The sequence below is a fragment of the Cuculus canorus genome, chromosome 2, assembly GCF_017976375.1.
Source record: "Cuculus canorus isolate bCucCan1 chromosome 2, bCucCan1.pri, whole genome shotgun sequence".
NCBI classification, from domain to species: domain Eukaryota; kingdom Metazoa; phylum Chordata; class Aves; order Cuculiformes; family Cuculidae; genus Cuculus; species Cuculus canorus.
Genome location: NC_071402.1, coordinates 146,313,528 through 146,338,123, shown reverse-complemented (window position 1 = coordinate 146,338,123; position 24,596 = coordinate 146,313,528). Strand labels below are relative to the sequence as shown.

Sequence of the window (24,596 nt, the reverse complement as noted above, 5' to 3'; positions counted from 1 at the left end):
GTTCCAGCTCTGGCAAGTACTTGAGAAACAGAGCCCAGTACTGTAGCTCTGTGTTGATATTGTTTATTCATTATTTGAGTAGGGTAGATAAGGCCCTAAAGCCTGATCCAAAGCTCATGGAAGTCAGTGAAAAGACTCCACAACCCTTTTTAGTTGCTGGAATCTTGTATTTTGTGTTTCCATGTTTGGAAATCTGTGCCAGGAACTTCATCAATAACTAAAAGGCTGGAAGAAAAGCAAAGAGCAAACTTCTGGACAGGCAGAAGGAAGGAAAGGAGGAGGAAAACATCCCATAAATTCTCAGCAGAGACAAAATGTCACCAAGTAGCTTTTGTAGAAGGAGATTGAAAAGATAAGTAACCTCTGATAGTTTTAGGAAAGCACCAAGTTCCTAAAAGCCTTAAGAGAAAATAAAAGTGAACATCCTAGGATCTTAAAATAATTAATTCCACAAGTATTCCATAGTTCAGATTCTGTAAATGAATCACATACACTTCGACTTCTTGTGGTGGTCATAAATCCCCCAAGTTCTACCATATTTAACAGTTTTATTTTTACAGTTTCTAATGATAATTGCCGGTAATTGAAAAGTTGCTAAAAACTTAATTTTACCAATGACTGAACATCTAGAGCTGCCCTTTGAAATTGGTCAGGGATAAAATTCCAGATCTGTAAAAGTGCTTTTTCTTTGTCCTTGAAATTGTGTGGGGATTTTTCTGGTTTTGGCCACTGGCATTCATTATTCCACTTCTTCCTGCCATTCAGGAAGAACAGTAGGAAGATACTCCTGGAGAGGTTTAGGCTGGATATCAGAATAAATGTTCTTCACTCAGAGGGTGGTGGAGCACTGGAACAGGCTCCCCAGGGAAGCAGCAGTGGCACCCACTCTGACAACATTCAAGAAGCATTTGGACAACGCCTGCAGAAGCATGGTGTGAATGTTGGGGTTGTCCTATGCAGAGACAGGAGTTGGACTCAATAATCCTTGTGGATCCCTTCCAACTCAGTACATTCTATTATTCTATGATTCTTCCTTTTCCTTTTCTCTAGAAAGCCTGCTGAAACTATAACTGATATTGGATTTTTGGCATAACTGGGCTCACATACCCAAAGGAAACACATCTGTCACACTAGAGCCACGGGAGCCTGCAGAACAGCTGTAGTGGAAGGATATGAAAGAAGATGGCAGATCATTCTCCTCCCAGTGCAGTCAGTCTCTGTGGTGGCTCTCAGTCACTGTGGGCATAGAGCTGCAGACCCTCCATTGCTCTAAGCGCAAATAAACCAGCTCCAATATCTGACTTATATACATGTTGCAATACGGGGACATTCAGAACTTTACCTCTTTTGTTAAGGGACTATAAATCTATTCAACCCGTAGAATAAATACAGTATGTGGTACAAGAGGAGGGGCAGGGTAAAGCTGGCTGTGTGAATGTTTTTCTTATGACAATTTATAGCTCTGAGTATAGGTCTGTAGCACCCTCAGAAGACTCAAACAGTTTGGATATCTTGCAGCAGTGCCCCTTTCTGTGCTCCGGACACCCCCAGTATCTTCATTCCTTCTGTACAGGTCATGTTTTTTTTGCTTTTTAGACCTCTAATGATTTTGCTTCCTTCCCTGTAGATTATCTTCAAGTGCCCACACCAAGAAGTGACTTGCTATTCTAGCTCAGGCCTTCCCAGTTCTCAGCATAATGAAGCTATTACTTGATATATCTTAGAGAAAGCACTCCCCAATTAAACAGTTTGATGATGGTGGAAAACCACCAGAGAATTATTAAGAAAACTATTAAAAACCCTTGAACACAATTCTTATTAAAATAGCACAAGACCAGTATAGACACAGACAAAAAAAGTGGTAAATTCATCTATACTCATTCTTTAACCCCAAATGCTTTTTCGTTACCTGAAGTTGCTTGAGGCGCAAGTTGGAGGCCCTGGAAAGGTCAACGTTATTGTGGTTTTTCCTCAAAATTGTGCATTCTTCTTTGCTGCAAATTCTTCCTTCTGTTATACCACAAAGGAAGTTCTTGTCTTCCCAAATTTTGTGCGTCTGCATCTCCTAAGTCTGACACTAACACCTGTGTGATTCTATAATTACTTTTTAATGATTTGAGGACTTGCCATTCCCCAAATCCAAGGCTCTATGAGAAGTCATACAAAATAATTTTTCATCCAGCCTCATTTTTTTTCATGGCCAGAGCTAGCCACAATTACTTAATAAGCTTTAATGACTGCCTCACTCATAAAACAAGGTGTTAGGAACCACTGCCTTGCTTCTTTGTGGAAGTACTGTAAATATGCAGGAAAACATCATGAAAATGTAATCGCAGAGAAGTCAAATCACTCCTGTAGTTAAAATACTATCCATAGAAAGAGCTCAAATACTCACAGGCGTGTATGCTTTGATAAGACCAGAGTCTCAGTAAAATGTAAATGATTTAGAACTTTAGAAGTCAGATTTTTGAAGGTATGAAGAACAAAGTAAGACTTTTACATAACAATTGAGCAGAAGGAGAGTTACAACAGGTTGGTATCTTGAATCATCAAAACCTAGTAGTCTCTGGTATATTCTTTAAGTAACTTTTGCAAATGGGACTTTGATCTCATACCAGCTATGAGTTAATTTTTTTTTGTCTGCTTCATATAACTTAGCTACCCCAATTTTGTTTTAACTTTGGCTTCTATATAATTTTGATAACTTTTTTTAGACTCTATTTTTTTGAGGAATAATGCTCTTCAGTTTGACATTGGTCTTTCCACAGGTCTGAATTAACTTTACTTGGCTTAAGGACATATCTATATTTAAAATGGCTTGAACTTCAAACATACTGTACACTCAATCAGTGTTTTCTTGTCAGACTAGGGAATATCTGCATGTGATGAACATCCTGAATGCATACAGAATTGTTCCAGAACAATTTTTCCATCTAGAGTGTAAAGGCAGGATAAACTGTGGAACAGTTCTGGAAATCAGCAATGTTTGTCTGCCTCAGTAGTTTTAACATTCAGATAAAACTGACTTTTTGCAATCTGCCTTAGGTTGCAAGATTTTCACTCCCTGCATGTTTGCAGTGTCTACTAGGATTTCGGCTTGGTTGCTGTTTTGAACAGAACTTGAATATTAATCGTTAGGAACTGCAGGTGCTGATTCTCTCCATCCCATGCTCCATCTCCTACTTCTTCCTGCCAGACAGATAATTGCTTCTTCATGGAAATCTTCCAACAACGTACTGGTTAATAAATAAATTGTCAGGTTCTACAGTATATTAGCCCAGAAAAGCTCAACATTCAGAACTATATTTATGCCACCCATATTGCAACATGGTGTCCTCTCATTAAGTACATGGAAAGTAGTTGTAATTTTTGTAAACTAACAACTCCTGCCAATTTTTCTCCTGATTAGTATAATCCTTCTCTCATAATCTCTTATAATAATGTTTTATACTTCATTTGTCTTACATAACTAGACCTTGGACAATCTTGTAGCCTTGTTACTTTTGTTTGTTAAAGCTCATTTCTCATTCTAAGACATCAACAAACATGATACTTGGTAAATTGTATCTAAAACATTTTCAGAATGATGTATGCAGAGCTTGTGCATGTGTATCTTGTGGAAAAGGAGTTAAAATCTCTAAGGTCCTCATTCCTGTTAGTACTATCACTATTCATGCATGAGTTTTGAAGTTCTGGCCTTAAATCAGATCCTGGGATAAACTTGGTTTTTTTTGTACTTCACTATTGAAGTTTCCTGTTTTACACATTTAATAGAAAAACTGTCAATATTTCTTCCTAAACTGTTTTATGGTTTTGGGTTTGTTTTTTTTTTTTGTTCCCCCTCCCCACCCCCACCCCGGGAACTGTTAAAACTGCTGGGAAAATTGCCAAGAAACTTGCTCAAGACAGAAAGAGCAGAAATTAAATCACAGCAAAACATGAAAAACCTGTAGCAGTATCTGAACAGTGAAATAATTACTGTCAACCAGCAACTGTATCTAATATTAAGTTTTACAGCACTGTGGTAAAGATCCTGATGTGCAACATTACGTTTCAGCAGGTAAATGCAAATGGCAACTGAAGTATAACGTTGAACATTACAAAGACTATGCCACTGTAAAATTGCTTGTTAAAGACAGTCTTGGAAGACCCTCTACTGACTTCACATTTTTACAGCTGTTTCTGCAAGTTTCTCAGGTGATGTCTATTAAACCAAGGACTTATACCCCTTTCATCTTCCCAGTATGTTCCCAGATACTCCTGTGATCACCTACAAAGCACAGAAACAGCAGGTTAATGGAAATTTTCAACATTTTCCAACAATAAATATGATGAGTTATGGCCATAAAAATGTGGAGTGTACTCAGTTGTCTCAGTTATGAGATGTAAACTGTTTACTCAAGTTTTATTTTATTTCTACCTTTCTGAACCCTTGCACGTGGCTATCAATGGCTACAGGCTGTTCAGAAGGGAGAGACGGGGAAAAATGGGTTGGAGGTGTTGCCCTCTATCTTGGGAAAGGGGTAGAATGTGAAAAGTTGTCACTGAAGAGTAGCCAGGAACAGGTTGAAAGCTTGTGGGTCAGAAACAAATGGAAACTTTGTAGTTGGTGTACACTACAGGCCACCTGATCAAGGAGAGCCATTCAATGAAGCCTTCTTCCTCCAGCTGTGGGAGGCTTTTGTACACGCAAGCTCTCATCCTACTCGGGGACTTCAATTACCCTGACATATGCTGGAAAAGTAGCATGGCAAGCTGTAGGCAATCCAGGAGACTTCTGGAGTGCATTGAGGATAATTTCTTAGTCCAACTGATAGAGACCTCCAGCTGAGGGGATGCAATACTGGACCTGATGGCCACTAATACAAGCGAAGTCATCAGGATGGGAGGCAGGTTGGGCTGCAGTGATAACATGCTGGTGGAGTTTAAGGTCCAGAGGGATATGGGACAGGCGAGGAGTATAGCCAGGACCCTAAATATCAGGAAAGCAGACTTCCAGCTATTCAAGGAGTTACTTGGTAGGACCCCTTGGGACATGGTCCTTGGGGACAAGGCAGCGGAACAGAGCAGGCAAATATTTAAGGATGCTTTCCATAAAGCACAAGACTTCTCAGTCCCCAGATGTAGGAAATCAGGCAGGAAAGGGAAGAGCCCAGTGTGTCTGAGTCGAGACCTGCTGGTCAAACTCAAGAAGTAGAGGGAACCACACAGACAGCACAGGCAGGGACAGGGAACCAGGGAACTGTATAGGGACGCTGCTTGGTTGTGTAGGAATGAGGTGAGGAAGGCCAAGGTGCAACTGGAGATGAACTTGGCAAGGGGAGAGGAGACCAACAGGAAGGGTTTCTGCAGACGCATCAGTCAGAAGAGGAACGTTAAAGAGAAGGTACTTCCACTGATGGTTGAAAGTGACGACCTCTTATCAACAGATGAGGAGAAGGCTGAGGTATTTAACAACTTTTTTTTGCCTCAGTCTTCACTGATAACCGCTCTCCTCACCCCTCCTGGGTCATGGGACAGCAAGGTGCTGACTAGGGGGGTAAATCGCCTCCCACTGTAGGGGAGGATCAGGTTTGTGAACACCTGAGGAACCTGAACATATATAAGTCTATGGGACCTGATGAGATGCATCCCAGAGTCCTGAGGGAATTGGCAGATGTGGTTGCCAAGACACTCTCCATGATATTTGAAAAGTCACGGCAATCGGGAGAAGCCCCTGGTGACTGGAAGAAGTGTAACATTGTGCCTATTTTTAAAGAGGGTAGAAAAGATGACCCTGGGAACTACCGACCTGTCAGCCTCACCTCTGTGCCTGCGAAGATCATGGAAGAGATCCTCCTAGAAGACATGCTAAGGCACATGGAGGACAGGGAGGTGATTAATGGCAGCCAGCATGGCTTCACCGGGGGCAAGTCTTGTATGACCAATTTAGTGGCTTTCTATGATGGGGTAACCACAGCAGTGGACATGGGTAAACCAACGGATGTGATCTATCTGGATTTCTGTAAAGCCTTTGACATAGTCTCTCACAACATCCTTCTCTCCAAACTGGAGAGATGTGGATTTGAAGGGTGGATTGCTTGGTGGACAAGAAAATGTTTGGATGGTTGTATTCAGAGAGTAGTGGTCAATGGCTCAAAGTCCAGATGGAGATCCGTGACAAGTGGTGTCCCTCACTGGTCCGCACTGGGACCAGTGCTGTTTAGTATCTTCATCAACGATATTGACAATGAGATTGAGTGCGCCCTCAGCAAATTTGCAGATGACACCAATTTGAGTGGTGCAGTTGCCACAGTGGAAGGACAGGATGTCATCCAGAGGGACCTGAACAGGTTCGAGAAGTAGGCCTGTGAGCACTTCATGAGGTTCAACAAGGCCAAGTGCAAGGTCCTACATCTGGGTAGGGGCAATCCCCAATTTCAATATAGGATGGGGGATGATGTGATTGAGAGCTGTGCTGCAGAGAAGGACTTGGAAGTACTGGTTGATGAGAAGCTTGACACGAGCCGGCAATGTGCGTTCACTGCCTAGAAAGCCAACAATATCCTGGGCTGCATCAAAAGAAGAGTGGCCAGCAGGTCAAGGGAAGTGATTCTGCCCCTCTCTTACTATCTTGTGAGACTCCACCTGGAGTATTGTGTCCAGTTCTGGAATCCGCAACATAGGAAGGACATAGAACTGTTGGAATGGGTCCAGAGGAGGGCTACAGAGATAATCAGAGGAATGGAGCACCTCCCATATGAGGACGGGCCTTGTTCAGCCTGGAAAAGAGAAGTCTCTGAGGAGATCTTATAGCAAACTTCCAGTACCGGAAGGGGGCCTACAAGAAAGCTGGCAAGGGACTTTTTACAAGGGCATATAGAGATAGTACTAGGGGCAATGGGTAAAAACTGGAGAGGGCAGATTTAGATGAGACTTAAGGAAAAATGTCTTCACAATGAGAGTAGTGAGGCACTGGAACAGGTTGCCCAGGGAAGTTGTGGCTGCCCAATCCCTGGAAGTGTTCAAGGCCAGGTTGGATAGGGCTTTGGGCAGCCTGATCTAATGGGAGGTGTCCCTGCCCATGGTAGGGGGGTTGTAATTAGATGATCATGGGTATAAGCTGGAAAGGTGCAGATTTATACTGGACATTAGGAAGAATTTCTTCACCATGAAAGTGGTGAGACACTAGAGAAGGTTGCCAAGGGAAGTTGTGGCTGTCCCATTCCTGGAGGTGTTCAAGGCCAGGTTGGAAGGGGCCTTGGACAGCCTGATCTAGTGGGGCATGTCCCTGCAGATGGCAGGAGGTTGGAACTAGATGATCTTTAAGGTCCCTTCCAACCCACACTATGCTAAGATTCTATGATTCTTTGCTGCCTTCTTATTCTGCACAAGTGAGCACTGGGGATACGATAAAATATTATAACATGGCAGGTGTGCTTGTTTCCTGCTTTAAGACAGAAGTACTGTTCCTCACATAAAAATTCAGGTCCTTGTCTATATTATTAGTTCTGATGACCCAGGCAGATAACAGTAATAAAATTAACATCTAAGCTTAGAATTATCTGTAGGTCAATGGGTGGACCTTTTCATCTCTGATCTTGTGTGTGCCCAAAGCTTTCCAAAACTGCAATTAGTGTAAAAAAGTTCTATGGATTTCAGTGTAATTGGATGAGATACTCATGGGGCCAAACTAATATAATCTGACTCCTCAGTTTTCTTCACTGGAAACTGCTAACTAGAATGCACAGGGTTAGGAATGCCATTCTCACCTCACCTTTGACTTGTCTAGGCAATAATTTCACCTTTGATATTTTAAGAATATCTTTAACTTTGCTCCTTGACTGCGTACCTTGTGAACTGCAGATAGCTTTGCAGTTTGTACCGAGTTTGAAGTTCTCAAAGTTACTAATGCCATCGCTACGGGAACAACAGTGGACTGCCAGCTGAGACAGGCAGGTAGCATCAGAGGAGATGAGATGAGCTGCCCTGGGCAGTACTAGAAGGATGTTGATGTTATGTGCTACCAAGCTTAGCAGAAGTTCATGTCTCCGGTACTGTGCATAAGCTCAGGGGGGGGGGGAAAAAAAAAAAAGAAAAGGAAAAAAGCTCTCTCCCCCCTTTCTTTCCTTCAAACTCTGCCTTCACTCTGCAGTTGATTTTTTTCACCGTTCCCACCCAAAAGGAGTCTGCCCCTGTACTTGGCACTGGTGAGGCCGCACCTCGAATACTGTGTTCAGTTCTGGGCCCCTCACCACAAGAAGGATGTTGAGGCTCTGGAGCGTGTCCAGAGAAGAGCAACGAAGCTGGTGAAGGAGCTGGAGAACAAGTCTTACGAGGAGCGGCTGAGGGAACTGGGGTTGTTTAGCCTTGAGAAGAGGAGGCTGAGGGGAGACCTTTATTGCTCTGTACAACTACCTGAAAGGAGGTTGTGGAAAGGAGGAAGCTGGCCTCTTCTCCCAAGTGACAGGGGACAGGACAAAGGGGAATGGCCTCAAGCTCCCCCAGGGGAGGTTCAGGCTGGACATCAGAAAAAAATTTTTCACAGACAGGGTTATCGGACACTGGCAGAGGCTGCCCAGGGCGGTGGTGGAGTCACCATCCCAGGAGGTGTTTAGAAGACGTGTAGATGAGGTGCTCAGGGACATGGTTTCGTGGTTGATAGGAATGGTTGGACTCCAAGAGGTCTATTCCAAGCTAGTGACGATTCTATGTCGTCAGGCCACACTGAGAACCCGCGAGCTGTGCGGCTCCGTTGTCCCCAGTGAAACCCCTGAAAAGATGCGGGCGATACCCGCGACCCCCTTTGCCGCTGGCTCGGAGCAGGACACCGCTCAGCCACGGCGCTGCCGCTAAGGCGCCACTTTTCGCTCCGCGCTGGTTCCGTGGCTCTCGCAGGATCCCGAAGAACCCCGAGGACCGCCCGCTCCCCGGGAGGAAGCGCTACTTTCCCGTTGTCCCCGGTTCGAGGTGCGGCTCCGCGGGCGGCGGGCGGCGGCGCTGCTCGGCCCGGCCCCCGCCCCGCCCCGCGGCCCGAGCAGCGCCGCCGCCTCCGCCGGGGCCGGGCAGGTGGCCGCGGGCATGTGAGTGGCGAGCGGCCCGGGAAGGCAGCGCCGGCCCCGCCGCGGCCCAGAGGAGGAGGAGGAGGAGGGAGCGGAGGGACGCGGGGCCGCTTGGCTCCGCCGCCGAGCAGGATGAAAGTCACGGTGTGCTTCGGGAGGACGCGGGTGGTCGTGCCCTGCGGGGACGGGAACATGAAAGTTTTCAGCCTGATCCAGCAGGCGGTGACCCGGTACAAGAAGGCGATCGCCAAGGTGAGGGGCCGCCGCCAACATGGCGCGGGGGCCGGTCCGGGCGGGGGCCGCGGCCCTTTGTTCGCGGGGCGGGGAGCGGCCCCGGGGCTGCCCGGCCCCACAGGCCCCGCGGCGGCGGCGGCGGCGGCGAACCGCGGCCCGGGGGGGCGCCGGGCGGGCGGGCGGCTTGTTGGGCTTCGCTGCTTCCCCCTTCTTCAATTATTTATTTATTTCTCCCTTGTTGTTCCCAACAACTTTATAATCGGCTGGTTTGTCGGGACGGGGTGGTTGTTGCTGGCCGGGAGCTTGATCAGCGCCTTCCCCTCGGCTCTGCTCGGTGAGGGCGCTTTGCCCCCTCAGCCCCTCTGACACGCTTTGAGCTTCTGAACCTGGAAGTTTTTCCTTGGCAAAAGCTGACTCCCAGGCTCTCTGAAAACTGCAGTGGAAGGAATACTGCGAACAGTGGATTGATTGAAGTCCCAGAAAATTTTTAATGTCTGTATTCTCGGAGAGAATTATGGTTGCAGGAAGGAGAAAAGTAACCGACATTCCCATCGCCTCTCTGCTTGATGCATGAAGAACGTGGTTTTGGAGAGGACGAGTGCGTTCTCTCTGTATTTTTATCATTCCTCTTGCTACAACATTTGTGCTTGAAAAAAAAGAGTAGATGTGACCGTGGCTTCGTACCAGCTGTTACTTATATACGGCACATGGCAGTCTACCTGAGTGTAGGAGACTGGCTGAAGGCACTTTTCTAGTTAAGGTAAACCAGCGGACAGTAAAGCGTTTCCGTTGGGGGAGCACCGGATGCCCCTTTGGGCCATTCGAATGAGAAATGTTTGCAGAGTTTGTTCGTCCGTGTTACAACGTTAATAAAATTAATTATTCTGATGCATTGTGCTCTATAACTGTGGCACATGTAACTCATGTGGCACTGCACTGGACTGAGTCCTGGTTTCCAACAGTTTAATTGCTTTAAGGGATGGTAATTACATTATGCAGCATAATGTTAAAGCTGCAAGTGATTGCAGAGTGAGTACAGGAGAAACATACAAATCACTGGGAAGGGTTATGTGATTGCATGTGGTGTGGGTTTGTTCAGGAAAGAAGTGGCCCACCTGTGGAAACGTTGAAAAAGAATGTTACTCTTCTTTGAGTATGCCAGTGTACTTACTAAAGAGACAGTCTGTGGAGGTGCAGCCAAGCTTTGGTTCCTGGTCGCCCCAGTCCTGGGTTTAAAATGACAGAGTGTTTTTATTTATTAGTATTTTTATGGTGGTTATGCTATGTGCCGCTGGTATGGACTTGAGGTAGCTGTAATTAGTGAGATTGTTTCTATTACATGGAAATACTGTGGTTGAAAACACGGTAGCATAGTCTGTGGGCTTTCTCTGGGTGTTCTGTGCAGTCCCTACTGTCAAACTGAAGATTTTCTGCGGTGATGTTTAGGTAGGAAGGAGGTGGATCCTTAGTGTCTGGTAAGTAAATGAATAGTGCTGTTTGCTGTGTTGGCTGTGGAGTAACATAGTAATTTTATGGTTTCAATGGCAGAAATTCATAGATGACTGCCTTTTTATAGCACTAAAGTGGTTTCTTTCTATGTTACTGTAGCAAACAAGCAAATTACCTCTGAAAGAGACAAGACTGGGACAAAGTAATTCTTAGACTAGGAGGATCAAAGTATGTGTGCATTTAAGAAGCTATGATCTGGCAGCTGGTATCAAGCTGATACTGAAACCTACTTTAACACCACTGTTCTATTATGGAAGGAAAATGTATCTGGTGGAAGATTATTCAAAATATTTGAATTAAGTTTATGGTTTTCATACTTACAGGAAAACCAGCATTTCTCATCCTGCAAAAATGTGTGTCTGCTGCATGCAGCAGCTCCTTCAGGATAACTGCTTGAAGCCTCTGAGAACTGAGTTGTCAGCCCTTCTCAGATTACCTCCTGCTTTGTCATGGTTTCTAGGTTGTGATTAGCAATAAGTGATCTGCTTGGTGAGCACTCCTGACCTACCTGTGCAGTCGTGTTGAGGCAGCCTGGCATCATGCTTGTGGAGTGCTAGGAGACAGTAACTTCAGAATTTGACCTCAGTTTGAATTTTTCTGACTTGATATTATTTAGATTAAATAGACATGATGAGAATGAGAAAAAAAACCCAACAAAACTTACAGAAAATAATCTAGGTAATAGTAAGGTTCCTCCTCTATGTAAAATTTTAAGGCTTAAAAAAGCATATGGTAACCCAGCTAGTTAGGGCAGTTAGTTCTGAATCCATTTGTCTTTGATTAGGATTTGTAAATCTCGAAATCATTATGGATTAACACTGCTGTCAGTGGATTAAGTTATTAATATGACAGGCTGTGCTTGAAGCTTGGTCTGTATAGCATTTATAGGAAATCTTTCTTTTCCTTTGCTTTTAGTCTAAAAGATGCTTTGGCTCTGAAATGTGATCCATTTTTCTACAAGTTGTGTTTGTGGTGAGTGATCAAGCAAATGGTAAGAGACGTTTGAGAAGCTCACCTTGTTCAGAGCAGTTGGAGTCAGCAAGAATTGATCACTTTTATTGAAACCTTATTTGCGTGATGACATGCTAGTGATGCTGTGTTTGTGTGGCTGGACTGGTGCAGCCTCTGGCATGATTGCTGAGTGATTAGGCAGGGGGCAACTGGCTTGAGAAATGGTAGGTGTGTTTTCCAAACCCTGCTTGTCAAGGGGTTTGCAGGTTTTGTATTGCTCATGGCTTCCAAGCAGTTGATTTAATGATAAAAAAAACACTGGTGAGAAGGTAAGAGGGATTTTGAGGAGGGGAAGTCAGCCACACCTAAATGGTTTAATGGTAATGGTAGGAGAGGGTGGGCTGCCCCCAAAAAGGAGCAGAAAGACAGGCAGTTGAGCTGAAACATTGTTATCAAATGGTTGACTATAACCTAGTGTTAAAATGTGGAAAATTATTATAAAAATTATGTATCAAGTAACCTTTTATCAAAAAAAGAAATAGTTGCCCATCCCATAGCTTTGGTTTGATCTGGTTGTAACCAGAAACGTTTCTGACTTTTTTGGTGGCTTTCAGCTATTGCTGTAATTGTTGTGTGTTTTGAGTTTTTTTGGATATTGTAAGCATTTTGCCTTTTATCTTCTTTTTCTTGCAAATATAACTAAACATGCATAGGTGGTGAGTAGGTATAGTTTTTGCTTTTTATGTTTTAGCATTATCATGTTGTCTTTGTGTGATGTAAACAAGCACAGTAAACAAGGATGTGAAATAGGAGTAGGTACCTTTTACGGAGTTGTTCAGTCCCCACAGGAATCCTTCATCTCTTTATGATAGTTCAGTCTGATGTCCTGTGTGTCATGAGCCTGTAGTGATGTTCCTAGACCTTGTTTATAAGCCCGACTTTCTAGTTAAAAATGAGTAAATTAGCAGTTTTTCTGCTGAATCAAAAAGATTCTAAGATGACTCTTAAAAAGAGATCTTTCCTCTCCCCCTCACTAAATGCTGTGAGAGATGGAAGTGTTGGGGGGGGGTGGGGGTGTTGTGATATTGTATGGAACAATGCTTGAATTGTTAATTTGACAACTGTGGTGTGTTAATATTTATGAAAAGAAATTGTAATCTGCTCTGTGAGCGTGTTTGAAGGCAGTGTTTGAAGGCAGTTGCTGATAAGAGACCAGAACTCAAGGCAAACTGACTGTGTAAGCAAATGTAACAGGTGTCAAATGACGGTATTCTCACTTAATTTGTGCATAGGAAGGTCAGGCCACCCAGAGCTTAAAGCTCCAGCGCTTTGGTAGGTCTGACATTCATCAGTAGGGAAGCGTGAGAAGGGAAAATTGTAGTCTTAGCTGATGCATGAAACATCTTTTTTTGCTTTTGATTTTTTTTTTCCCCCAGTGCCAGCTAACTGGAATTTCTTAGATTATTTGTCCAAAAGTCAGCTCCCTGATTGGTACTCGGTTGTCTTCCAGGTAACACAACAGCAATTTTGATACTTCTTATGTTCTGCAGAGCAAACAGGTTTACAGTTGCTCGTGAATTGTGTCACTGGGGCATCATTCGTATACACGGGGGTGGGTGACTTTGAAAATCTGCTGACTTTACTTGTGTTTTGTGTTGGTCTTGGCACGTTACATGCTTGAGCCTGGCTGCTGTGTTTTGGGTACAGGCTTAGATGGTTACTCTACAGTGCCCATGCAGAGACTCTTCAGAATTGTAATGAAAACAGTCATGGTCAATAGGGGCTAAATTTAGTGTTGAAGTTTTATTTATTTATTTTATTTATTTTATTTATTTTATTAAAGTTTTATTTATTTATTTATTTTTTAAAATTGGATTTCCTTTTGTTATCTGTATAAATCTCGAGCCTTTTTTAAGTAGAAGGAAGTCTTATAGACTGTTTTCAGAGTGTGCAGGAACCTTCACCACCTCAAAAAGGCCCCCAAAGGAACCATAAACCAAAAAAATCCCTCATCCCTGCTGCTCAGTTGGTGGTTTACTTCCAGCTGACACTACCAGGATGAAGTCTCTGCTCCATGTTTGGTATTGGTTGGGCAGTATATCAGTGATTTACCTGAGGTCAGACAGGAGAACCTAGTTTCTGAAGGGTTGCTGGTACTTTTCTCAAGCCGGCCCTTGACCTCTTTGTTGATGTTGAGCTCCTGACAACAGCAGTGAAACCCAGCTGACTGGCAATGTCATTCTGCTGCATTTTGGTGAAAGCCAGGAATAGCGGTGGAAAGCTACTAATTGAAGGAAGAAAAGTATTGAAATGGGTCACAGTTGCTTTGGGTTTAGAAAGCTCTTGTGTGATCCTGCACGTTTGAGAGTTGATGGTGGAAACACAAGGCTAGGTCTTGCACATGGTGACTTAATTCTCTCCACTCATTATAGAAAGCTTCCTTTTGACCACTTCTCACCAACTCCCACTGTGTTTTCAGCTGTTTGGGTGTTTTCCTGGTGTTGTCCTCATCTGTCAGTACAAGTGACTTGCATTGCATAAGAAGTTGCAGAGTGAAGGTAGGAATGAACTTTTAGATTGTGTATGGAAGTGGCCGCTGAGGTTGCTTGCAAGAGGACTTCGCCGTTTAACAGTACTGTGCCCAAGGGGACATGTGGCTTGGCAGCCAGGGAGCTGCATAAGCTGTGCCATGCCCTGGAGAGGGCTTTGCTGCAGCCCCTGTCCACCAGGTTTCACCTGTGTTCGACCATCTGTGGTGCAAAGGAGGAGGAGGAGTGTCTTTGGGAGGCCCTAGAGCCATGCTTAGGGCTGTATCCCTGTTCTCTAAGAAAGCAGGCTAAATGCTTTTTGAATTATCTAGGGCTAATATGGAGAAAGATTGAATTCTTTAATATTTAGTAAGAGGAGCAGAAAAAGTGGACAACATGCAAGTCCTTCAGTTTTGATGTTTCTTTCAGTAAAGGGTATGTTTGGTACTGCCATGGTCAAGTGGTGTCAGCAGTACCTATCTTTAGCTGGCTGGGATACATCATTGCTTTCAGTTTGGTGTCATGTGGTTTCTTGATATTTTAGTGTTACTTAATGGTGATCAAAGTGAAGTTTGCGTTTGTGGAAGAGTGGCTTGAGAGTGATTTCCCTTGGAGCAAGCACAGTGTTTGGCTGCAGTGAGCAATCCCTGTAGCTCTGAGGAGATGGCTGGGGACAAGCCTGTGAAAGCGCTCAGTGTGTTGGGAGGACAGGTCCTGGAGGCACTTTAGTGTTTCGAGGGCTGCCATCACTTCTTCTTCTGGGCAACAGCCTTCTTCCAGTGGGAAACCCATCTGATTCTCATATCTTTTTACACTTTAACTTGGGTTACAATGGTCACAGATGTTTTAGTTCTGTTATAAAAACACCCCTGGAAGTAACACTTTCTCAGTTGTACCAGACTATGACATCTTTCAGTCGTGGCGTGTTTAATCTGGTAAAATAAGGTGGAGTAAATGGGGCAGAATTGTTAGTGATGTTAGTTATAGAGAATATGGTTCCTGTAGCTTTAAAACAATTTCCTGATTCTTCAAAGGAAAACAAACCTTTTCATCCAAGCATAAATTGAATGGATAAAACATGCAACAATGCTGAACCAATGCTTATGTATATTGAAAATAAAGTGGAATTCTTGTAACATCAATCCAGAGTATAGCACAGATGTTCTCACTCAGAAATATTTTGTGAACAGTAAGAAAATAAAAAGTGGAGCAAAAGGTATTAAAAAATTCTGCAAGATACTTTAGGGCATCTGTGCTTTATTTTTTTTTCTCCTTTTTAATATAAGTTATATGTTTTCCTTGTTTCTTTGAGGTCATTTTACTGTAATGCTCAGCAAGTCTGGTACTGGAAGACAGATAAAAAGCAGCAGAAAACCAAACTGCCTTTGAGCCAAGTTACGTAATCTGGGAGTGCTGTTTAAAAAAAACCAAGAAAGTAAAAAAAAATGCAGCAGCACAGATATACATAGTACTTGTCAAAATGACTAGTATTACTAGTGAAAGAGAAATGATCCAAACTCTAAATTCAGGAAAAAATAAATTAAAGTTAACTGTGAACTGGGTCTTTTTGGTTTTGTGTCTCCAGCTCGTCAGGACCTTTTGGTAACAGAGGCAGGGCTGGCAGAAGTCATATGACAGTGGGGAGAAAGGTGGTGTTCTGTAGGGGAGGAAAAAAGCATGGAATGTCCTTGGAGACTCGGGGAAGAAAACATTTTTGGGGTAATGCTAAGTGGATGTAAATCTGCTGCTTTTTCTTTCACATGAGAGGGGAAACAGAAGTTTGCATGGAAGCAAGACAGTAACGGAGTAAATTAAATACTGACAAATATAAAGAGCCGAATATGGGGAGAAACTGGTTAACTTGGTTCCCTTGAAGGTAACTGGTTAATTTAGGAAGAGGATGAAAAATTGACTTCAGTGGCACAACAGATGTCACCCAAAAGGATTTCTTTTTAGAAAGAAACCTGTGGAATTTATTGCAGGAAGCTTCCGTTTCTGGGCCCTAAGCATAGTGAAAGTAGTGGATCTCTGATTTGCTAGGGAAAATAGGCACTATTTTGAAAATGCGATGTCACATTTTTGGATGTACTTTCCACAGTCTCTCACACTCAGCCTGCTGCTGATGCAGCGAGATTTTTGAATCCTTTGGAGGAGGAGCGAGCTGGTACATTGTTAGCAGTTTCCTTTTTAAGTGGTCATGTTTATAGGATTTTAGTTCTGGGTATGCATGTCTTTACAGACTCGGAATGGCAATTTAAAATGTTTCTGGTGTTCTTGTTGTATTACTAATAGGAGAAAAAAAAAGTTACGTGGGTATAAACTGTTCTAGAGATAGGACTTTTGGGAGTGCCTGTATGTTTGTGTGTGCACCCACTTAAGTGTTTTCATTTGTTTGAAGAAATGTAGCCACACTTGCTAAATGAAACAGTAGTTTCACCTTACCCCATCTTTTTTGCATGTGCTTTCAAAGTTGTTGAGTTACTCTATCTTCCCCTTAGGCAAAGGCCACATAATGTTTTTTTTCTTCTCTGTTAGATGTCAGAAGCAATATCCTACTTGTGAGAAACTTGCGGAGATACACCTCTTTGTGCATATAATGAGAGGAATGACTTTGTTCCGTGTTCTCGGAGTCCTTCAGAAAAGGAAGGAGCAGGAGCAGAATTTAATGAAATAACAAAAATTACTTCTAGGGATCACAGGAGTGTCTCTGAGACCAAGTAGCCTGAAAGTTTTGTTGCTGTAACTACTTAAATAGTTTAAAAAAATATTAAAATTGGAAGCTTCAGAACCTTTAGCTTCTTTAATAAACCGCTAAGTGGAACAACAAGGCTTGATTTAATTTGGTCTCTCCAAGAACCTGTTGTACCAAAGGTTATTTGCATTTTTTTAAGTGTGCATTTGTTTGTGCTGTCAGTTTTTTCTCCCCTCTGCCTTCCTGTGAAGGTTGCTTTGCCTGCAGCTGTGAGCGCTGGGAAAGCGGCCAGCTACCGAGTACCAAAAGAAGAAGGATTTAGGCAGCTGGGCTGTGGTGGCTGGTCTGTGATGGCCAACCGTTCCTCGTGAATGAGCCTCTGGCTTCGGCACCGGGTGCAGTCTGTGAGGATAAAGAGGGAAATTATTTTAACCTGCTTGAATGTGGCTCCAAATTTTGGCAGTTACCAGGCTGGTGGAAGACTGCTGGCCTGAAGTGTGAGGCTTTTAAAATGTATTGTGCAATTGTAATAATTTAGCCAGCTGGAGAGCAGTGGTCTCCATATATCTCACTTGTTCTGCTAGGTGTTTCTGCCTTGTATTATAGAGAGATGAGTGCTGGTTAAGAGGTGTAATACTGCTGCTTTCCTGAGGGGAGCCTGGCCATCCATGGACATGGCTCCCCTGGGTGGGCTGCGGGGCTCCCGCAAGGTGCATGTGAAGAGGCTTGGTGCTTAGGCAGCAGCTCATGTTTGTATCTAGGTGAGGATGTGCACAAGTTAGTTGTTTATTGCTGATGAAGATGCTGCTTCTGTTGCCACAGTGTGGATCCAAGGTGGCTGGGGACAGGAGAAAGGAAAGGCCTCCTCATGAGACCCCCTGTCATTGTCCTCACTCAGTCAGAGCCCTGTTATCTGGGCATGGTGCAGGTTCAGACCATCATTACCAAATCTTATATTTGTATAGGCACTAAGAATACTAATTTGAGAATATAGTTTGATATTTTCTGCCCTTGCTGAGTTTCCTAAATGGCGGTTCTTATTGCTTTTCCTAGTTTTCCTTTAAGTGAGAAATGGCACATATAAATGTTGTCTGTAATAGTTATGGAAAATTTGAAGTCTAAATTAAGAAATTGCAAGCAAAAATGGACTGGGTGAAATAAGAGTTTTTAAATTTGGAGTTGTCTGTTGGCATAGGCTCTGTGTTGTAAAACAGCCACTGAATATGGTTTTGAATATCTATAACTGTGTGTATGCAAAATGTATGGTTTAGTGCTGCCATTTGTTTAAAGAGAAAATCTTTTGTATTTTCTAGGCTTAACTAATCTTGTCTAAGTAGAAAATGTTATGCTCTATATGTAAAACAGTGTATTTACATATTGATAGGACAAGGGGTAATGGTTTTAACTTGTGGTTCTATTAGGCAATGGAGTAGTATCGTTCTGTGCCCAGCAACCACTCAAGAACATAATGCTTTGGTAAACTCAAGCAGATGTTAATATGCGTGAAATGTTGGTGTAATCAGTGTCTTATAAATCTCTCCTTTATTGCTGTAGTTATTTGAAGCAAAATCCTGATGACCCTTTTGTTGCTTTGGTATTGCCACAAAATTGTTAGCTTGAAGCCCCTCCCCCCTCCCCTAAATAATGAGTATCCAGTGTTGTATCTTTTGGGGATTATAAAATATTTAGCTGAAAAGTTTCCTAGTTCTCACGCTGTCTCTGTGGAGTTCAGAAGTTTCCTTTGCTGGTAGAGTTCCCTAGCTGGGGAATAGGAGCTAGCTTGTACGAAAAGCTAATTTGTGCCTAGTTAAATATTCTTTTGATATTTGAATATGAAATAATTAGCTTGGATGTACTGCTGTTTACCTTTCAGCATTTGGAGATGTCTAAACAAGCTGCTGAAGGGAACTGTATCGTAAATCTACTTCTGAAATATTTCTTGAGGATCATATATTTAAGTCTGAGACTAACTCTGCTTTTTGTTGTGTTATTTTTCTGATGGCTGATGGTTGTTGGGAGAAGTGCTGAGCTACACGATGAAGGAAAGGTTTGGACAGTGGTTTGCTGTCTTCTTGCAGGTGGTGCTGGGCAGACAGAGCTATGTGGGAATCAGCTTTCTAAAAACGTTCTCAAGGTGGCTGTGTAATCGCTTATGCTTCTGGCTCTTTTTTTCTCTTTTCTTTTTTTTTTTTTTTTAAATGTAGTTCGATACTTACCATAGCCATCTACTGTACTTGAGCCAATTTTTAGGAAATGATCTATTTTGTTCTAAGTTACTTCCATTTCATAATTCAGTACTGGCTTGGTCTCAGAACAAAAGGAAAATGGGGATTTTTTTTTTCTTCTTTGTTTCATGTGAAAGTTATTAAACTACTTTGAATCTGTAAATCATAGTAGCTATTATAATTTTTTAAAATGTAGGTCCTGTTTTATGGGTGGTCTGTGTTTCCCTTTATTAGACTGTATTATGTCTGATTAGACAGTGTGTGAAGACTGCTCTAACTCTAGTTGCCTTCACAAATTGCTTCTCATTCAGTGTGCCAGTGTTTTGTTGCCTTCTGTTGCCTGCTTCCAAGACTGGTGTATGCCAAAGGCATTGTGAATAGAGATCCATTTTAAGACACAATGAGTACACATTTTTTCTTGATCACTTTTGGATATTAAAGTTGTGTGTCATGCTGAAATAAGCAAGTCTGATGACATTGCCAAGCTGTGTGGTGCAGTCGACACGCTGGGGGGAGGGGTTGGCATCCAGAGGGACCTTCTACTCTGCCCTCATGAGACCTCACCTGGAGTATTGCATTCAATCTGGAGTCCTCAGCATAAGAAGGGCATGGACCTGTCTGGAGGACTCCACAAAGATGACTGGGGGCTGGAGCACCTCTTCTATCAAGACAGGCTGAGGGTTGTTCAGCCTGGAGAAGAGAATGCTCTGGGGGTACCTTATAGCAGTCGTTCTGTACCTAAAAGGGCCCTACAGGAGGAAGGATGAGGAGGTACTTTGTACAGGAGCATGTTCTGGTAGGACAAGGGGTAGTGGCTTTAAGCTGAAAGAGGAGAGATTTGCATTAGATAGTAGGAAGAAATTTTTTACTGTGAGGGTGGTGAAGCACTGGAACAGGTTGCCCAGACTGGCTATGGCTGCCCCATCCCTGGTGGTGTTCAAGGCCGAATTGGATGAGAGTTTGAGCAACTTGATTGAGTGGAAGGTGTGCCTGCCCACAGCAGGGGGGTTGGATCTGGGTCATCTTTAAGGTCCTCACCAGCCTGAGCCATTCCATGAAAAAAACCCTGTTTTCTGTAATTAATTGCTGTTTTAGAAGAATGCTGTTTTTCATCTACAATTTTCCTGTTGCTTTTTCAAAAAAGCATGTTGTTCCTTTCTGAACTCAAGTAAGGACTGTAACAATTCACTTTGTGTTTTGTGTTATTCTGCACTGTAAGCTACAAGCAGCGATAGGGAGCAGCGGTCTGAAACCAGTTTATAATAAAGAACCCTTTCCTTTCATGGTATGCACTACTCAAAGCTGGCCTTGGGTGAAGACCACATGGCTTCAGGTTTGTAAACTGTGCCTAGATGCGATAAATAGGAGGGTCTGTTCTTTGCAATTGCAAATTGCATCAAGAGCAAATGGGAGTCAGCCTGGTGCTGCTCACCTATCAGCTTTGCATTGTGTGGGAAGCTGTAAAATCAAACAAGCAGCTAAAGATGCTGAGATTCATATATTGTAACTTTGTAGCTCTCTGAGTAAGTAGGCCTACACATGCAACATGATGTGCAAAACTGAAGTTGTGGAGTCCTCCCACCCTGACTCTTGCATCTTTATAAATAGTTTCTTCTGCACACCTGCCACCAGCCTCCTTCAGGAAGCAGATTGCAGCCTTGCAATTCAGGGCTCCTAACATCTGTTGGTGATATGCTAGCAGCAGCACAAGGCTTTTAGCGTCAATTGGCTCTGCTGTTTTTTTGGGGATGTTGTTGGGGAATGGAAAAACAAAATATCAGAGTAATTTTGAAATAAATGTAACTGTAAATGTAAGTGGAACTAATAAAATGTACCACTTTTATTTTTTTTAAGTATGGATTTTAATGCATATTATGCGCCCTATTGGAGAACTCCACCAATTAAAACTAGATCTGTGTTTTATTACTTCATAGGCCACTTCAAAGGTGATGATACTATTTAGCAAGCACTTCAGAATTTTTATAGCTGTGTCATGGCATAGGACCTGTCCATTTGGGAAGCCTTTGGAAATCAGCCAATAAAAATTCCCTTGTAATTCAAATGTTTAAAAGCATGTAGACTTTCCCTCTTTGTATCTTACACCATTGCTCTGGTCATTGCTGTGGACTTAAATTTCCAGAGCTGTGTCCAAACTTGCTGCTGCTGAGCTGTGCATGCTGTACAGGCATCAGCTCTGTTACTGCAAGGTGAGCAGAGGCTCTGATTTGAAGCATGGTTAGGCTGGCCTGGTGTGTTCTTCTCTAGCAGATTAATGGGTTTATAGCTTGTTTTCATTTTAGAATGCACTACTTCAAATTGCCTTTATTTTTAACATGGAGGTAAGATTGTTCATACAGGTTGTACAGATCATTAGTAAAGACCATATGTTTTGTGTCACTAGACAGCTAAAAGAGTTGCTAACTCGTCTGTAATTCAGAAATTGGAGTGTCTTTAATGTGACTTCAGTAATACTTTATTAAAAACTAATGAAGGGTACTTTTTTTGTGACAACTATCCCTTACTCCTTTTCAGCAAATTTCCAAGTGCACAGGAACCTGAGGAGTGTAAAGAGATGTATGTAGAAATGAATAAAGGAGACTATAAATGCTGTGGTTAGGATTTAAGAAAACAGTTGCGGTGTGTTTCAGTTCCTTTCAGAAGCATTGGCTGAAATCTGTGGTGAAGATACAGGAAATATCTAATTAGTTTTGCTTCACTGATGCTGTGATTTGAGAAAGGAAATGTATCTGTCTATGTCCTGCTTTTTCAGGTGTGAAATAGGGGTACAGAGTAGGCATGGGCTCCTTTTGAATCACGGCTCTCCCAACACAGCCCTCCCTTAACTGGGAAGCCCTATAGGTTCCAAATGGAGAACGGGAGCGCTCACCTGGGAGCAGTGTTGTGTATTCACGTGGCTCATTTTCTGTGGGGACCTCATTAACTGTGTTTTGCAACAGCATGGTGTTAATTGCAGCAAGCGGGTACTTACATAAAGTTCTTCTGTGTTTTTTCTCTGCATCTTTGTGTTACTTTAGGAAAGAGAAAACTACTTTGCTGTACCATTCGTCTGTGCTACAGCAAAGCAGTTTTAGACCCACCAGTTATGACAGTGTTCAATATCCAAACCAGGAGCATGGATATGGCTCTCCACTGCCTTCTCCTCTAATTTGGTAATTTTCTTCTGTGCTTCACCACCTTCACCTTTCAGAAACCAAATCTGCAAACAAATACTGTAGTGTGAGTTTGACAAGTGCGTACTTAACCACATGGAGAAGGGAGGCACAGCGGGTTGCTGGCTGGTCCAGGACCACACTTAGCAGTTCAGCATCAAGCTGGAAATAAAATGCCAATGTGCTGACTCCTTAGCTGCAAGACTATCTTTTCCCTCTAGTAAGGACGTGGTAAAATATTGCTGTATTTCATCCTTCTGCTTTCCTGTAGCTGTGCCTCTGTGTGAAAAGATGCCATGCTTCAGCAAGCTGTAAAGGGGATATCTTGTGGTAATAGGCTGTTGAAAAGAAAGTTTCTTCCTTTTGGAAAAAGTGTGCACTCTATCATGTTGAATTGCTTAATAATTTCTGTTTCTTATGTAATTTATTTCAATTTACTCATACTGTGGTTTAAACTTTTATATTGTAATCTGTACTTGGCAGTAAGGGTGTTGCTTTCAATATTGCATACTTGTATAAGTGTTTATAGTTTAGAATGAAAACTAAGCAAAATCTTATGGTTTACTCTAATGTAGCTATCTAAAGTGATTTATGAATAGTGGCTTCTAAAAAAATTTATTTAAAGCTAAGTGACATACTGAAGACAGAAGGAGACCTATCAGTGATATGTTTGGCTTAAATATGAGAAGTTTAGAGAAGGGAGAAAATTGGTGCCTGCTGGTGGAATTTAAATCTGATGTGGTGTGGTGGTTTTTTTTTTTTTATTCTTTCTCATTAAGTGCTGTAATTTTCTTTCAATACAGAAGTGTTGAGGTAGTCAGTAAGTGCTTTAATAGTGTCCACCTTATGCTGGTAAGAAAGAGTTGTCTGTGTGTGTACATGTTCGTTTTAGATTGATGGGGTTAATTGCCTCAGTCTCAACTTTGGTTGTAGACTACTGTGCTACTGATGCTGATTTAAAAGGAACTCAATCTACCAAAACTTTTTAATCCTTTCTGCATGCAGTGCTGAAGAAAGCAAGTTTCCCTTTGTAGAGGTAAGCTTTCATGATTATAATGTCATATTCAGGATCTCTATATTGGGGATAAGGAAACATGCAGAGCTGCAGAAGGGCTGGAGAGAGCGAACTGAATGCTTGCTGTGGTACATATTAAATAATAATAATGCTAAGCCCTGAAAACTGCTATATTGCAAATTATAATTCCACCCTAACCCAGCTTTTTAAAACGACTACTTGGAGTTTAGTATGTGGTGGTTTATTCTTTTCTGTTTTAAAAAACATGCTGTAGCACAACTGCAGTTTATTATTACCGCTTTTGTTGAAGCCTTTGGGTTCTGTTGACAGCTGTCATCGTTGTTTTATCTACAGCATTTCGCAAAAATGCAGCTGGTGGACTATGGAAATGGAAGCATTTACTAAATAATTCTAGATGACATTATAACCATTGTTCATTTTTTGTTTCTAGACTTTGTATTTTCAAGTGACTCTATGCCTTTGACAAACACGCCATTATTAGGCATGAGGACTTACAATGCGAAGTAATTTCTTGAAACTGGATAGACTGAGAGTTTTTGCTGAAACCTAGTAACAAATATTTCTAATGATTTACATGCATTATTTTATGTCTCTTGTGGCATAACACTTATTTTAGACATCTTTCTTCATTAGAGAGCCCCTGAGAAAAATAAAACTGCTTGTATTTAGATTTAGCAATACTGAAGTTAGGTGGTGATGCTTTGCTTCCTTTGCTGTCTTTGGAAAAAAGCTGTTTCTGACCTGTTCAGTGGAATTGCTTGTTCCTGGCTTTTTCATCAAAATTAATTGTGTTCTACTGATTTCTAGCCTCTGCTGTTTCTTTGGAGTTGTTTCTCGTTTGTGGTTGCTTGATGGTTGCTTGATGTTGCCTCCCCTTGTATGCACTGTGTGCACCTTGAAGGCTCTGGTTTAGAAGGTTTCCTGGTCCTCATGCATTACAGTTACATTATGATTTATTTCCATGATATCACTGAGGAAGTAGTATCTTAATTGCGGTCGTTGCTTCATCTACTGTGTCCTGCTGTAGAGGAAAGAAAGAGATAAAGAGATGGTCTGCAAGTGCTTATAAATAGCGTACGAACTTCTCACAAGCTTCTCTTACTTTCCTCAGTCAAATATTCATATATATATATATATATATTTTTTTTTTTTTTTTAGGCTGTCTTTGGGCAACTTTTTTGCTATCTTAAACTCAGGCTATTCCCTATAC

The 24,596-nt window shown here is 42.3% G+C and overlaps 1 protein-coding gene across 13 annotated transcripts in view; it reads left to right on the top strand.

Annotated features, from left to right (window-relative positions):
* Positions 1-8,999: 8,999 nt before the first annotated feature.
* PARD3 (par-3 family cell polarity regulator) overlaps positions 9,000-24,596 on the top strand; it is a 448,147-nt gene continuing 432,550 nt past the window's right edge. For 12 of the 13 annotated variants that reach the window (XM_054058316.1, XM_054058313.1, XM_054058305.1 and 9 more), the window contains exon 1: positions 9,001-9,293. In XM_054058316.1, the coding sequence (XP_053914291.1) occupies positions 9,174-9,293 (120 nt within the window). In that variant the 5' untranslated portion in view covers positions 9,001-9,173. Of the gene's footprint in view, positions 9,294-24,596 lie in introns of all 13 variants that reach the window. The other variant, XM_054058314.1, reaches the window with a different exon arrangement.